Genomic DNA, 16,440 nt, shown 5'->3' on the forward strand with positions numbered 1-16,440 from the left:
CTTCGTCTTTTTTATGCCATCTGGTCGAGTCCGTGGTTTTCCACCTTCAACAATTGGTGATTTTGGTTCAGATCGTTTTGCATTTCCTCCGCTTTCAGCAGGTAATTGCATGACCTCATTCAGATCCCATTTTGGAAAATTTTGCATAACTTCAAAACAATATTGTAAATGGAAATGTTTACCTTTGTTCGCCATTGCAAAAGCATTCTGTGCACGTTTTTCAACATCTGCATCTGATTGTCCACTCTTCGGATGTCGTATCTCGTAACTGTATACCTCTACCCACTTGTTCACATTCGAATTAATGTGATCCCAACGTTGTTGTAAGGACTTAGTATTCCTCGTCTTCTGGAGCTCATCAGGATTTGCAAGTCGTGCTTGTTCGTACAATTTACAAGCTGCAGCCCAAAATCCAGCCTTAGTCCTTTTTGTATTTTTTGTAACAATTCCCCCGGCGTTGATGTAAGCCAAAACAAGTGCGTTATCCTCTGCTACATTCCATGAATTCCTCGGCATAGTCTCTCCAGGAGAAACTTCAACGACAACATCATCAAGATCCTCTAGATGTTGCGCTTCTCGTACCTCTTCAGTTGGAGTTGCATTCGTGCTACCATCTCCTCCCGGAGAATGGTCCATAGGTTGGGTAAAATGTTGAGACATGGGAAATAATGGACTATGTTGAGGAAAATGTTGGTGATATTGGGTTGTATCATTTGGATTCATTGGTCTTGGTTGATTACCAAACCATTGTAAGGCAGCTTGAAATTGAGGATTATTGAGGATATTTGGATCAAAAGGAAGATTATTTGAATTATTTTGAGAGTTTGGAATATGTTGAAAATTCAAATTTCTTCTTAAATTTGGATTATTTCGATCCATATTGAAAGATAAAATGTAATGAATTAAATTGAATATGAGTGAGATTAATAGGAAAAGGAGAGAAAATATGAAGAAAATGAAGATTTTGAAAATATGGCAAATTTAAGTTCATTTTATAGAGAAAAAAAAATATAACCGTTGGTGTTTTTTTTTTTAAATAACTTACCGTTTTTTTTATTACCGTTTGAAAAATTAGAGCATGTGTAAATGTCAACCAATGAGAAAGCAACAAAATGTCAGCATGTGCAACCAACAAGTGGGCCCCGCCAGCCTAAATGGCCAGCAGGAACGTGCCACGTTGCAGCTGCTGGTTCAACTTTGCTTTTTGGTTTTTTTTTTTTTTTTTTTTTTTTTGTTTTTGTCCCCACCTTTTTCAATCCCCTTCCCTATTTCATCATCCTCTTCCCCAAAAGGAAGAACCATATTCCTCTTGGTAAGAGGACTCTAACATTTATGTCTACAATGGAGGGGATTCCTCTTAAGAGGAGAGAGAAGGCTTAAAGGAGAGTGAATCCCCTCCATTGCACTTGCTCTTAGACGACAGAGCAGACACAACATTAAGTGCATTAAATTCTACCCACAGCTTGGAGAAACCAATTCTGCATGCCAAACAAACAGCATACAACACCGCACTTGCTTCTGCAATATCAGGAGTAGTGAAGAGAATCCTCTTTGTGGCAATCAATACTATCTTCCCCCGTCATCTCTGCATACTACCCCCAAACTTGCGTAGTTACCTTCAACAATGTGGGCATCTACATTCTCCTTATCACCCCAACTGATGGACAGCCCCATTTATGTGCACTTCGAGTACGCTGAAGAACTGCTGGCCTGAAGACTTTATTTGCATAGGAACTATACTCATCCACCCAGTTGCAATAATTTACAGCTAAGGAACCTGGATTAGAACGATCATTCTCGAAAATGTGGATATTTCTGCATCGCCAAGCAGCATACAACAAAGTGGCAAACGTCCGTAGCCCATTTATCCATGAATGAGTCAGCTGTGCATACGGCGATTAGGCTCAAAAAATTGCTCTGCTCCCAAACACTTTTAGCATACAGACAATAAAAAAGAGCGTGGTTAATGGTTTCCAAGTTCTCCCCACAAATCTGGCACACATCATCCACCGTTATATGTCTCTGAGCCAAGCGTTGACATAAAGCTAAATTGCCCTTTATAGCATTCCAGATGAAGTGGAGGAGCTTCGGTGGGGCATCTAACCTCCACACTGATTTCCAAATTTCCACATTACTCAAAGGCGCATTTCCTCTATTCTAAGAACAAGCTAGCCAATAACAGGACAACACTGTAAATTTACCATCCTTACAAGGAAACCAAGTTTTGTTAAAAAGCTTAGAAATTTTGTTAATTACTACCTCAAAAACAGAGGCTTTGTGAATTACTACCCTAAATAAAAAAAGTTTTTAATTACTACTCCTAAAATCGATTAATTCAAGTGATTGCTACCCTTTTCTCTAATTAGCCCCTAATTAAGTGATTTAAGCTCTTAATGACATCATTATCCGGCTAATTTGTAATTAGTTGCTTTTAAACCTCAATTAACTATTTAAACCCTAGAACCACCTCCAAACCACCATTGCACCACCACCGCCCACCCTCCACCCTCCACCCACAATTGCCAGCCCCCTCCCGTCAGCCACCCTCCACCCTGCCGGCGCCCAAAGCGTTGCTGGGCGCCGGTGACTCCAATCCCCCTCTCTTTCCTCCACCTACGCAACCCACCCCCTTCCTTATCCCCTTCTCGCTGGCCTTACCCCTACCCCAAAACCAAAAAACAACCCTCCCTCCCCATCCCCCCCACCGGAATCGGCCCCCCACCTTAAATTGACCCCCCTCCCTTTCCCCCACCCAAAACAGCCACCCCTAACCCTTAAACACCAGCCCGACACCACCATAAACGAAACCCTAAATCCCATTTAGGGTGGTTTCGAGCTGGTGGTTTATGGTTAGAGGTGCCATTTTTGGTGCTAGGGAGTGGGGCGACTTGTTCGAAGGGAGGAGCAGCAGCAGTAGCGTCGCATTTTGGTGGTGTTGCGAGAGGTTGAAGGTGAGCAATGGTGGTGCGGTGGGAAGAGCAGTCGTGGGTGGGGGAAAGCTTGTGCGCCGGTGGGATTAGAGCTTCTTGCGGGCTGCTATTTGTTCGACTGGGCTGTTGGCTTCCATTGATGGTGGTGCGGGGCTGTCGGTGGGAGCGGAGATGGGGTAAGGGGGTTGTCAGAGATGGTGCAGTGATGGTTTAGAGGTGGTGTTAGGGTTTATTTAATTAATCATGGCTTAAAAACAACTAATTATGATTTTTCTAGACAATGATGTCATTAAGAGTTTAAATCACCTAATTAGGGGCCGGTTAGGGAAAAGGGTAGCAATCACTTGAATTAATCAGTTTTAGAGGTAGTAATTAAAAACTTTTTTTTAGGGGTAATAATTCACAACGCCTCTGTTTTTCAGGTAGTAATTAACAAAATTGCCAAAAGTTAAAAATGTTAAAATTTTATCGATAGTAAAGGATTTATTAGTGAAGGGGATATAAAGCAAGAAATGTGATAGAAACTATTTATTGATTCTTACATACATTGTTCACAATACGTGAACTTCTTATATAGCAAAATTTATAAAATATAATAATACACATTATTGTACTAAATATATATTATTGTACTTGGTAAAAATAAAATTAATTAACCGGTTAAAACTTCATACATGTGAACTTCAATCATATTTGTATTTTTCTCAACACTCCCCCTTTGCAACGATATTGTATTATATGTTTGGTATACTGCCTCGTTAAAAACCTTGTCAGGAAAAACCCTGTGGAATAAAAACCTGATCGAAGGGAAAATGATTACACTGCATATAATACTCCCCCTAATTTCAGCATAGTTCACGAAGATGTCGCATTCCAATTTTGTGAACTAATTGCTCAACTTTCTTCGAAGGAAGTGATTTGGTAAACAGTTCGGCAAGGTTGTCACAAGACTGAATTTGCTGGATATTAATTTCCTCATCCTTTTGCAGATCTTGTGTGAAGAATAGTTTAGGGGATATATGTTGTTTTCTATCTCCCTTAATATATCTTCAGTTACTTAAGAGATGCATGCTTTATTGTCTTCAAAGATGATGGTTGGATTGTCTGTTATTGTGTTCATTCCACATTCTTCTTAGATATTATTGATCATTGACCTCAGCCATACACATTCTCCTCCTGCTTCATAAAGAGCTATCAACTCTACATGATTTAAGGATGTTGCGGTCAATGTCTGCTTTGTTGATTTCCATGATGTTGTAGTGCCGCCATAAGTGAACATATATCCATTTTGTGACTTAGCATTTTGAGGATCCGATAAGTATCCAGCGTCAGCATACCCAATGAGAGCAGCATCTTGTTTTGGTTGATAATATAAACCAAGGTCCTATGTCCCTCGTAGGTATCGGAGTAAGTGTCGGACTCCCTTCCAATGTCTGTATGTCGGTGCATTATATTGCTGTACCTGGCTAACAAGTTCACAGAGAAAGCTATGTCGGGTCTTATGTTGTTAGCTAAGTACATTAAGGCTCCAATTGCACTTAAGTATGGTACTTTCGGACCCAAAATTTCTTCATTTTCTTCTCGAGGTCTGAATGGGTCATTTTTCATATTCAAAGAACGAACAACTATTGGGAAGTTTTTTGTCCATGAAGAATCTTTTCAAAACTCTTTCTGTATAGTTTGATTGATGAGCAAAAATACCATGACTCAAGTACTCAATTTGTAATCCAAGGCAAAATTTAGTTTTTCCAAGGTCTTTCATCTCAAATTCTTTCATCAAGTATTTTGCAGATTTCTCAAGTTCATTTGGGGTTCTGATGATATTCAAATCATCAACATAAAATGAAATAATAGCGAATCCTGATTGTGATCGCTTTATGAAAACACAGGGACTAATTTGATTGTTTTTGGACCTTTCTCTCATAAGGTATTCGCTGAGACGGTTATACCACATCCTTCCAGATTATTTAAATCCATAAAGTGACCTATTTAATTTGATGGAAAGTAATTGTCTAAGCTTGTGGTTTTCTGGTAGTTTTAGTCCTTCAGGGACTTTCATGTAAATGTTTGTATCGAGTGACCCATACGAATACACAGTTACTACATTCATTAATTGCATTTGCAGTCCTTTTGTGACTGTCAAACTTACCAGAAATCTCAATGTAGTTGCATCAACTACTGGAGAATATGTTTCTTCATAATCAATCCTTGGAATTTGAGAAAATCCTTGGGCTACAAGTCTTGCCTTGTATCTAACTATCTCATTTTTCTCATTACTTTTTCTCACAAATACCCATTTGTATCCAACGGGTTTTACACTTGTTGGTGTAAAGCTATTTTTCCGAAAACTTCTCATTTTTCAAGTGACTTTAACTTAGCTTGCATTGCCTATTTCCACTTTGGCCAATCATTCCTGTGTCAACATTCTTTCACTATTCTTGGTTTAACATCATTTTCATTAGACACAATGTCGATTGCAATGGAATTTGCAAATATTTCATTTACGATAACATATTTTATTCCAATGAGTCTTGGTAGAGACATAATTCATTGAAATTTCATTGTTATCGATGTCGTTGTCATCTTATTCATTCCCCGTAAGGTTGTTCTCTTGTTCATCGCCTTTTAGATTATCATCATTTTCTTTACTTTCATCCACATTTGGTCTTTCTTGACCTTCTAATGGGGGGATCATCATTAGTCTCATTTTCTATTCCATCCAATCTTTTCAATTTCCTTGGTTTAGAATCTTTAGAACCAAGTGGTCTCCCACGCTTTCTGCGTGCTTGAGATTCATTTTCTATGGCCTTATTACCAGTTGGGATTTCAATACGTGTAGGGGCATTTCTGCTGATATATGTGATTTTGTCACCTTCTTTGTGTCTACAAATGCATCGGGCAATTGATTTGCAACACTTTTTAAATGAAAAATTTTCTTGACTTCTTGTTCACACATATTTGTTCGTGGGTCTAACATCAATAGTTGTGTTGCATTCCAAACAAGTTCTATTTCTTTCTTGCGTGGATCCACTTTCTCTCACCCTAAGACTGGGAATACCGTTGCATTAAATTGACAATCGACAAATCTGACAGGATAAAGTCGTATCTCCTAATAAAAAGAATTATCTAAGTCTTCTAACTAAAACAGATAGGGAAGTAGGGTTGAGTCCACAGGGAAACAAAGTCTTTTGATTCCTAACCAAGTTATTTTTGTGAGAATTAAACTAGGGAGAATAAATAAACTAAAGCAAATTAAACTAAGGATAAATCAATAAATCAAAGTCTAGGGTATAGATTCACCAATAAATAATATTCCAGGGTAAAACACAATAATCAATCATCAATTAATCAGATCTTAAAGGGCTTTCGCTACGTATTACAATTACAGAATTAATCTACCGGCATTAAATCGCATCTCTCGAATATTGACTTAACCATTTATAAATTAACCTACCTATTGAAACTAAGCCTTAACATCAATTGTCATCTCTCGAATCTCGAATCAATATTGCATAACTCATACAATTACACCAGGCCAAATATAATTGCATAACATTAAATCAATCAATTGGAAATCAATCCAACATTGACAATCAACAATAATAAAATTACCCCTTCATATTATTTATGGATCCCCACAAACCCTAGAAATAAAACTACTCACACATATTAAAATCTAAACCAAACAAAGCAATAAAACAAGACATGATTAATCAAAGCAATTATATTACTGAAAATAAAAGGGAAAGAAATCGTTACCAAAATAAACGGAAATAATGAATTGCATAAAACCAAAAGAGTTGAGAGAATAATAGTATTAATCAAAAGCTTAAAACTAAAAATCTGGAAATTAACTAATGAAAGGCGTAAGTATCTCTCTTAACAAAAGCGTATTAATACTTAAGGTAGAAATCTTAAGTTAAAACAAAGTAAAAAACACAAAACAATCCTCAAAAACACACGCCCGATCGGGCGACATCTCGCCTGGCCGAGTCGCCTTCGGCTGGTGAACTCTCTCTCGTACGCCCGGTTGGGCACGCCTCAGGGCGAGGAGTGCTTCTTTCTATCTGCCTCGCCCGGCAGGGCGCTGATGAGTGACATTTATGTCATTCCTAGGGTAGTCTTTTCTAGTAGTTTTAGTAGTAATTTGGTTCATTCTAGTGTGCTTTTGTTATGTTTTGCCTAATTTGAGTAGTGTACCTATGTGTTGTGTAATGTGTTTCTATATGGTTTAGGTAGTCTTTACTCTCCTTCCCCTTCGTTGTATTACGCTTTGCCTTCCTATTTTGTAATTGCAGATTATTGCCGGTGATTCGGATTGAGAAGGAACTAGGGCAAGGATTGAAGACATTGCACCAGCGTTCTGGCGCGGGCGCGATCTTAGGCTCGGGTGTGTGCTGAGTTGGCCCAGTCCCGTTATACCCATTTTTGGAGCGGGCGCGCTACTTTTAGGCGCGGCCGCGCCTTTCTGCGATAATCCGAAATCTGAAGTCAGATTAAAACAGCAAAGAGGAGAGAGAAAAAGCAGCAATCTTTATTTTAAATTTCAGCATACTTTAGAAGAGAAAAAAGAAGTCTTGTAATAGAAGTTTTTAGGGTAAAAACTCTTAGATCTAGTTTTTAGCCAATGGATATTGAAAAATTCTCAATGGATCTTAGTGCAATTTTCTATTTCCCAAAACTTTAGTTATTTTTAGGTAATTTTTGAAGAAGCTTTTTGGAACTTGAATGGGTTTTGTCCTCCTACTTAGTATTCAATGAAGTTATTGGTATTCTTCTACTTATTCTCTTGTTTTTATGTTTAAAAGTTCCCATCTTTGTTGGTTTAGTTGATAAAGTTATCATCTTTCTCATTAATTCCTTAGTTACTATGTTGATTAGTATAATTGTAGTTAGGGTTATGGATTGTGAGTAGTTATCTTGTTGCTAGGGGTTTGGTGAAGGCGTGCTTTGAGTTTGATGTATGTTAGGCTAGGTTAATTTGGAATATTTGCGATTAAACCTTCCTTGTGCTCATACTTATTGGCTACTCCATGTTTATGGTCATATGCATGTTATGGTTGAGTGACTTGAACTAAATCATGACGATAGTGTGATTTAGGAATAGTCATTAGGTGATTGATTATTGCATGACCTTAGTTTGTATGCCTTATGACGATAGTGTAAGTGTATGCTAGCTAGGATAGCTCTTAATCCCGATAGGTGATTAGAGAGTATTCTTGATATTGCTTTGTATGAGTTGCTTGGGTTACTTGTAAACCTATTTTCCGATGCCTAACTTCGTTGAATTCATAGCATGTTTGATCCTTCCCCCTAGTGCTTGTTTTAATTGTTATTCTATCCCCTTTAGTCATTACTTTACCCACCATACTTCTTGATCGAACTAGATTAACATTAGGAGATAAATACTCGTTTAGTTGCATGTTTAGGACTGCAAATATCATTTTATAGAGGTATCTTAGTAACGACCTAAAATACCGCCTGTCAAATTGGCGCTGTTGCCGGGGAAACAGTTTCCATTGTGTGTTTATTTTTTTGTTGAGACTAGTTCTTTTCCGTTCTTTTGTTTTTCCGTATCTTGTCAGTGCTCACTTTTTGCTTAGCTTTGTATATGCACAGGAGGCTAAATTGCTCTAAGCCTTTGGTATCCATAGACCTCGAGCTAGAGCGTACTCTGGCCCAATTGAGGAGACAAGCAAGGGAGAGAGGTGAAGACCCACTTCAAGAGGAAGTGAGAAGTTCCCCTACCCCATCTTCACCCACTTCAAGTGAGGAGGGTGAACCATCCACAGGCTCAATTCCCAACCCATTTGCCAATAACCATAATCAACAAAGCATGGGTGATCAAGGAAACATGGGTGATCAAAGGTCACTAAAGCAACTTGGAGCACCTAAACCATATGCCTCTCAAAGTGAGATCTTAGCCCCCACCACTCAAGCAAACAATTTCGAGATAAAGCCTAATTTCAGTTCAATGATAGAGAAGAGGTAATTTATCGGTGGGAAATTGAGAATCCCCATGAGCATCTCAAAGAGTTTCTCAAGTATTGTGACACTATCAAGATCAACAGAGTCTCCCAAGAGTACATAAGATTGAAGATGTTCCCGTTCTCACTCATAGAAGCGGCGGAACATTGGTTGAACAAGGATGTTCCCCCCAGTTCCCTCACAACTTGGAATGAGGTAGCTATGGCGTTCTTAGGAAGGTTTTACAATCACAAGAAAACCGCCGAGGGTCGCTCAAAGATTCAAAGTTTCCGCCAAAAAGGTGGAGAGTCTCTTTGTGAGGCATGGGAGAGATTAAAAGAGTTACAAAGGCAATGCCCACACCATGGGATTCCTAATTGGCAAGTTCTCCAAACATTCTATGGAGGACTCTCCCCTCAAATTAAGACTAGCCTTAATGCCGGAGGCCCAATCATGAATAAAAGGGAAGATGAAGTGGAGAGTATCATAGAAGATGTTGTTCGCAATTATGAGGATTGGTACGAAGGTGAGAGGGAAGCCACTTCTAGCAAAGGTATGGTGCAATCCATAGAGCAAACAAATGTAATCACCAACCTTTCAAACCAAATGGCCAAAATGGCTAAGCAAATGGAAGAGTTTATGAAGACAAATTCTCAAAGTTCCTCCCCTTCTACCAAGGGAGGCCATAGTATGAGCCCCTCTACTTCTTCTCCTTCTAATTACAATGTTATGCCCCCCGGTTATATGTTTTGTGATATATGTGGAAACTATGATCATAATTATCAACAATGTATGTCCATAAGTGAAGGTCCCCCTCCCCATGAAAATGATGATAATGTTGAAGATGTTAATGCCATGAATTTTGTGCCCCGTGAGGGAAATGTTGGAATGCAGCCAAATTGGATTCAAAACCAAAACCGTGGTTGGAATCAAAACCAAGGTTGGAATCAAAATCAATGGAATCAAAGTGGTGGTGGTTATGATAACCAAGGCCAAGGTAGGGGAAACTCTTCTAATTACAATGGAAGAAGTAACTCAAACCAAAGGCCCAATTGGAATCAAAACCAACAACACTATTCCAACAACCAACAACGTTTTAATTCCAATCAGGGTTCCGGAAATGGAAGGCCTCAAAATAGACCTCCCGGTTTTGAGCAAGTGAGATTGCAAAGCCCAAAATTCCAACTTACCTCCTCCTCAAATGGAAGCCGCTCCGAATTCTATGATGGGCGTGCTTCAAGCATTCATCAAGAATCAAGATGTAGGGTTTCGCAGTGACCCGACACTACGCGGAAGAAAACCCACCAAGACCCGCCCCTTAATTAAAGCAATTAAACAAGAATAATTAACTTAATCAAACAAGATTAAGGACAAGAATTATACCTTTGACGCGTGCTTCGCTCCCAAGGAGCTCTTACTTCAAAATCCCGAAAAGACGAGATCTCCGACGGATCGTACCCTCGACCCGACCCGAGCGTCCCAAGTCTTGAAGGTTAGTCAAGACCCGGACAAAATAACTATGAGTTTTACGAATCAAAGGTTTGCTCTTTTCTTAGAGTTGCCTTTTTAATTCCACTCAAGGTTGTGTTAAATCCCAATACCAAGCTTGGTATTTATAGGGAAATGATCCCTTGGTTTTTCATCCTCCACCAATGTGGGAGAATGCATTTTTGCTAATTAATTTATTTCTAAAATAAATTATTAAACAAAACTAATCACAATGCAACAAGTGTCAAATAGAGAGAGAAGGTTAGGTGAGGACCATGAACCTTGGGGGAGACCATTGCCTTGATCCCCAAGGCATGCTCTAAGCCAATTGGTCCCCACTTCCTCAAACCGCCACATGCTAAGGGCATGTTGGGCTGCTGCCAGCTAGCACGCCAGCTAGCATGGCGCTGGCCAGCCCAGCCAGCTAGCATGGTGCTGCCCAGCAGCCTCGCATGCCTGGTGCTAGGCCATGCTAGGCGCTGGTGCTGGCCAGTGCTAGGCGCTGCTGCTGCTGGCAGCCTAGCACTGCTTATCGCACCACGCATCTCCCCTCGTATCGCATCGCTAGCACAGCCAGCATGCGTGCTGCTAGCAAGCCACGCATGCTGGCCGCATTGACCCTCGCATCATGCGCATTTGCCCTATGCCTACACGCACTGGCACCATGCCACGCTAGCACTAGCCAGTGCCTAGCACTGCTTGTGCTTGGTCCGAGGCATGCGCACACGCACACGTACACGCATGCGTGGCGCTGCTGCCTAGCACCTAGCCAGGCATTGCACGCACACGCACCAACCTACACGCATTAGTGCGGCTGCTGTGCGAGGCTAGCGTGCGAGGCTGCGAGTGCGAGGCCTAGCATCGAACTGGCGCGCAGCCTCTCGCATGAAATGCGATGCTTGGTGCAGCCATGCGAAGGCTAGCACACAAGCATACGCATATGGCGCGCCACTGCCAGGCAGCCAACCATGCCAGCACTTGGTGCTTGCGATGGTGCTGCCAAGCAAGGCACGCACGCATGCAACACCTAGTGCTTGCCATGGTGCTCCTGGTGCGGCCATTGTCTGCGATAGGCGCCATATGCACCCAGGCACCACGCTAGCATGCTTGCTAGCTGCTATGGGCTGCCTAGTGCCTGTGTGGCTTGCGATGGCTGCCATGCGCACCTAGGCACCCACGCTAGCATGCGATGGGCTGCCAGGGTGCGCCTAGGCTGCGATGGTGCCTAGCACACCATGGTGCGCCTAGCACACACATGGCGCACCTAGCCATGCTATGAGCTAGCCTAGCCTAGCTACGGCTACGCTCATACTTGTTGCTTGTGATTTTGCGACGCTCGGTATCGACGCCCTAGGCTCGATTTCCGACGTCTGTATTCGTAAAACTCTGTCGACTCATTAAATCCTTTCGGATTAATTTGACGTCTCGGATCAGAGATTCGATTGGGTTCGACCCGAAGGGTTCAGTTAAGATTAAGCTGTAATATCAATTGTACCCTGATATTACTGATCGGAAGCGGCCTCCACCTAGGCATTCCGATCACTTGACCTTACTGAAGAATTAGCTCTGTAATAATTCTGAACCCTATATCGGAATAATACACTTGTTGGAAGGACACCATTCCTTTCACAAGAGAGCTTTAATAAAAGCCAAGAGGAGGAAAAGAAGCAAATCAAGTCGCATATGAAAATGCTAGAGACCTAAATCTCTCAAATAGCCCAACCTAATTCTTCATCCTCCTCCTCTTCTTCTTCATCTTTTCCTACTCAAGGTGTCAACCCGAAACCTATGTATGCTATCACTACTAGGAGCGGGAAAGTCCTTGAGAGTGAGTCAAATGATGAGGAGAGTACGTTCCAATGTGAGGATAGAACTAGAAGATGAAGATGAGCCACCTAAAGAGAGTGAGGTCCTAGAAAAAGAAAATGAGAGGGGTGAGAAGCAAAAAGAGAAGGAGCCAACAAAAGAGAGTGACAAAGATCAAACACTTTTGCCCCTAAATCGACAACCTAGGAATGAGAAATTTCCATATCCCCAAAGGTTTGCTAGGTCTAGGCTTGATGCCCAATTTGGAAAGTTCTTAGAAGTAGTTAAAGGTTTGCATGTTTCGATACCTTTTGTGGATGCCATGAAGGAGATGCCCCACTACTCTAAGTTCCTAAAAGACCTATTGAATGGAAAGAGAGAAGTTGAAACCGTAAACTTGACCGCAAATTGTAGTGCCATTCTCTCTAGCAAGCTTCCAACAAAATTACAAGATCTCGGTTTTCACCTACCAACATCACCCTCCAACTAGCGGATAGGTCTACTAAATTGCCCATAGGGAAAGTTGAGGACATTCCCCATAGAGTTGGTAAATTCACATTTTCGGTGGACTTTTATGTTCTAGAGATGGATGAGGATGAGAGGATTCCTATAATTTTGGGTAGACCATTTCTAGCTACCTCTAAAGCAATCATTAATGTTAAAGAAGGTAAAATGACTTTGAAGGTTGATAATGACTCTATTGAATTTGATTTGAACAATTTCATGAAACAACCTTCCGCAAGTAATGAATGCTTTAGGGTAGATACTTTTGAAAATTTGATGAATGAATTTCGATACCCTCATTGCATGCCTCTAACGATCCACTTGAGAATGTTTTGTTGAATGAGAATGACATAAGTGATCAAAAGGAGGAGATGCAAGTATATGAGGAGATTCTTGATGACAAAGTGGAAGCAACAACCGACCAAGAGATACTCCCAACTTATGAAGTCTTCCTAGCGGAAGAGGAAGAGGTCTCCAATGGTAAGGGAGCACCGAAGGTGGACTTGAAACTTCTACCTTCGGGCTTGAGGTATGCTTTCCTAGATGCAAATGAATCTTTTCCAGTCATTGTCAATGCAAGCCTCACGGATGAGCAAACCTCCCTATTGCTTAATGTTTTGAAGAAGCATAGAAAGGTTTTGGGTTATACCCTTGAGGACCTCAAGGGTATAAGCCCCTCTCTATGCATGCATAAAATTGATTTGGAGGAGGGTGCTAAGCTGTGTACGCAAAGGCAAAGGAAACTTAATCCTTCCATGCAAGAGGTTGTAAGGAAGAAAGTTTCTAAGTTGCTTGAAGCGGGGATCATCTATCCAATCGCTCATAGTGATTGGGTGTCCCTAGTTCAAGTAGTGCCCAAAAAGGGAGGGATGACGGTAATGGTCAATGACAAGCAACAATTGGTCCCAACCCGCCTTGTGACGGGTTGGCGTATGTGTATTGACTATCGCCAATTGAATTCTTATACTTCCAAAGACCATTTTCCATTACCGTTTATCGATCAAATGCTTGAGTGGCTTACAAAGCATGCATTCTATTGCTTTCTTGATGGTTATTCGGGATTCTTCCAAATCCCAATAGACCCAAAGGATCAAGAAAATACCACTTTTACTTGCCCCTACGGTACCTTTGCCTACCGTAGGATGCCATTTGGTCTTTGTAACGCTCCGGCTACCTTCCAAAGCTGCATGATGTCAATTTTTAGTGACATGATTGAGGAAGAGATGGAGGTTTTTATGGATGATTTTTCTATGGGCGGAGGTACATATGAGATGTGCCTCTTGAATTTATCTTGTTGTCTAGAAAGATGTGACAGTGCCAACTTGGTGCTCAATTGGGAGAAATGGCACTTCATGGTGGAGAGTGGTATTGTGCTTGGCCATAAGGTCTCCCAATCGGGCATCGAAGTTGATGGTGCAAAAGTTGATGTGATTGAGAAGCTTCCTCCTCCCACAAATGTGAGAGAAGTGAGGTCTTTCCTTGGTCATGCCGGCTTTTATCGCCGCTTCATCAAGGACTTTTCTTTAATTGCTAATCCCCTCACATCTCTTCTACAACAAGATAAAGATTTTGTATTTGATGAATCTTGTTTGAGTTCTTTTCTCAGGTTGAAAGAAGCCTTGTGTTCCGCTCCGATTGTCCAAGGACCCGATTGGTCACTACCGTTCGATTTAATGTGTGATGCAAGTGATGAGGCCATCGGGTCGGTTCTAGGGCAACGAAAAGAGGGTAGGCTACATGTGATTTCCTATTTGTCCAAGACTCTCAACGATGCGCAAAGGAACTACACCACAACCAGCAGTTGTTCATGCTTTTAAGAAGTTTAGGCCCTATCTCATTGGGTCTAGGACAATAGTGTACACCGATCATTCGGCTCTCAAGTGCTTGATGAGCAAGAAGGAGGCAAAGCCAAGGTTGTTGAGGTGGGTTTTTCTCCTTGAAGACTTCGATTTGGAATTAAGAGATAAGAAGGGAGCCGAGAATGTGGTAGCCGATCATCTTTCAAGATTGGGAAGCACAAGAATTATTGAAGACGACCTCCCGATTGAAGATGATTTAAGGGACGATGTGCTATATGCTCTTGATGCCAAGGAAACCCCTTGGTTTGCCGACATCGTCAATTACCTTGCATGTAGTGTTATACCACCAACTTTCACTTCTCAATAACAATGAAGGCTTAAGTATGAAGCCAAGATATACATATGGGATGATCCAATGTTGTTGAAAAGAGGGGTGGATGGGCTTTTGAGGAGGTGTGTTCCCGATGAAGAATTCCAAAGTGTGCTCTTAATGTGCCACTCATCCCCTTGTGGTGGACACATGAGTGCCCAAAAGACCGCCTCTAAAGTCTTGCAATCGATGCTCTTTTGGTCGACTTTGTTCAAGGACGCTTGGTCCTTTGTGAAGACATGTGATAGGTGCCAAAGGATAGGAAACATCTCAAGGCGTGACGAGATGCCTCAAAATCCGATCCTTGAGCTCGAAACCTTTGATGTTTGGGCAATTGACTTCCTGGGCCCTTTCATCTCATCTCAAGGGAACCGGCATATTCTTGTTGCCGTTGACTATGTTTCCAAGTGGGCGGAAGACGTGGCATCTCCCACCAATGACTTAAAGGTGGTTGTCAATTTGTTCAAGAGAGTCATCTTCCCAAGATTCGGTGTTCCTAAGGCAATCATAAGTGATGGAGGTTCACACTTCAAGCACCATACATTCAACAAGCTTCTTTCAAAGTATGGTGTATCGCACAAGCGAGGCCTTGCTTACCACCCCCAAACAAGTGGTCAAGTGGAGGTCAAAAATAGGGAGTTGAAAGTCATCTTGGAGAAGACCATTGCTAGAACAAGGAAGGATTGGTCTAGTAAGCTCATTGACTCATTATGGGCTTATAGGACTTCCTTTAAGACTCCAATTGGGACAACTCCCTATAAGCTTGTGTATGGGAAGCATTGCCATCTCCCAGTTGAAATAGAGTATAAAGCAAATTAGGCCATTAAGCAAATCAATTTTGATCTCCACGCCGCGGGTGAACAAAGGATGCTAGATCTTCATGAGCTAGAAAAGCTCCGAATGAATGCCTATGATAGTGCAAGCCTCTACAAAGCAAGAACCAAGGCATGGCATGACGCTCAAATTTCCAAGAAGGAGTTTGTGGAAGGGCAAAAGGTCCTACTCTACAATTCAAGACTCAAGATCTTCCCCGGAAAATTGAGGTCTAGATGGAGCGATCCATTCCAAGTATCCAAAGTCTTTCCATATGGCTCAGTCGAGATACTCAATGACAAGTACCCTCCATTGAAAGTGAATGGGCACCGTCTCAAGGCGTACTACGAGGGTCAACCAATTGAGAAGCCGAAAAATGTATCACTCATTGATGTTTTCAAGTCACCATGATTTCGTGTGAAGGGCGTCAAGCTAGTGACGTTAAAGAAGCGCTTACGGGAGGAAACCCGGTTTCTAACCTTTTTGATTCTATTTTCTTTCGAACCGCTTAAATTAATCTCTCTAACACTTTTCTTAATCTAATGTGATGTAGGTGTTGTCGAATGTGTTTTAGAGAAAAGAGAAGAGTTGAAGCAAAATTGAAATATTTTGAGAGCTAGAGGTCTAACTAGGACCAAAGGTAATAGGGGTCGCGGTTTGCGCGCGATCAAAGAATGACCCGCGAAAGGAATAAGGAGCGGGCGCACACGTTTTGGCGCGGGCTCGTCTAATCCCAATTTGCAAATTGAAAAGAAGACAGGGA

At 41.5% G+C, this 16,440-nt stretch overlaps 2 protein-coding genes across 2 annotated transcripts; one reads left to right on the top strand and one right to left on the bottom strand.

Annotated features, from left to right (window-relative positions):
* Nucleotides 1–1,791: 1,791 nt before the first annotated feature.
* LOC110692196 (uncharacterized mitochondrial protein AtMg00820-like) lies at nt 1,792–5,286 on the bottom strand. The gene is made up of 2 exons (XM_021869196.1): nt 5,080–5,286; nt 1,792–2,157 (listed from the first exon to the last, which is right to left on the bottom strand). The coding sequence occupies exons 1-2, from the start codon at nt 5,284–5,286 to the stop codon at nt 1,792–1,794; spliced, it is 573 nt and encodes a 190-aa protein (XP_021724888.1).
* Nucleotides 5,287–15,731: 10,445 nt separating this feature from the next.
* On the top strand, nt 15,732–16,088 carry LOC110692197. Its single transcript, XM_021869197.1, has one exon. It carries the CDS (start codon nt 15,732–15,734, stop codon nt 16,086–16,088), a length of 357 nt encoding a protein of 118 aa, XP_021724889.1.
* Nucleotides 16,089–16,440: the final 352 nt, after the last annotated feature.

This window comes from Chenopodium quinoa, unplaced genomic scaffold (genome assembly GCF_001683475.1).
Source record: "Chenopodium quinoa cultivar QQ74 unplaced genomic scaffold, ASM168347v1, whole genome shotgun sequence".
Classification (NCBI taxonomy): Eukaryota; Viridiplantae; Streptophyta; class Magnoliopsida; order Caryophyllales; family Amaranthaceae; genus Chenopodium; species Chenopodium quinoa.

Excerpts from the sequence above, each read along its gene's own strand:
- LOC110692196 (XM_021869196.1), bottom strand. The coding sequence starts at position 5,286 with ATGAGAAGTTTTCGGAAAAATAGCTTTACACCAACAAGTGTAAAACCC. Across the intron at positions 2,158-5,079 it reads CAACTACATTGAGATTTCTG|AATAGAGGAAATGCGCCTTT; the intron begins GTAAGTTTGACA and ends GCTTGTTCTTAG.
- LOC110692197 (XM_021869197.1), top strand. The coding sequence starts at position 15,732 with ATGCTAGATCTTCATGAGCTAGAAAAGCTCCGAATGAATGCCTATGAT.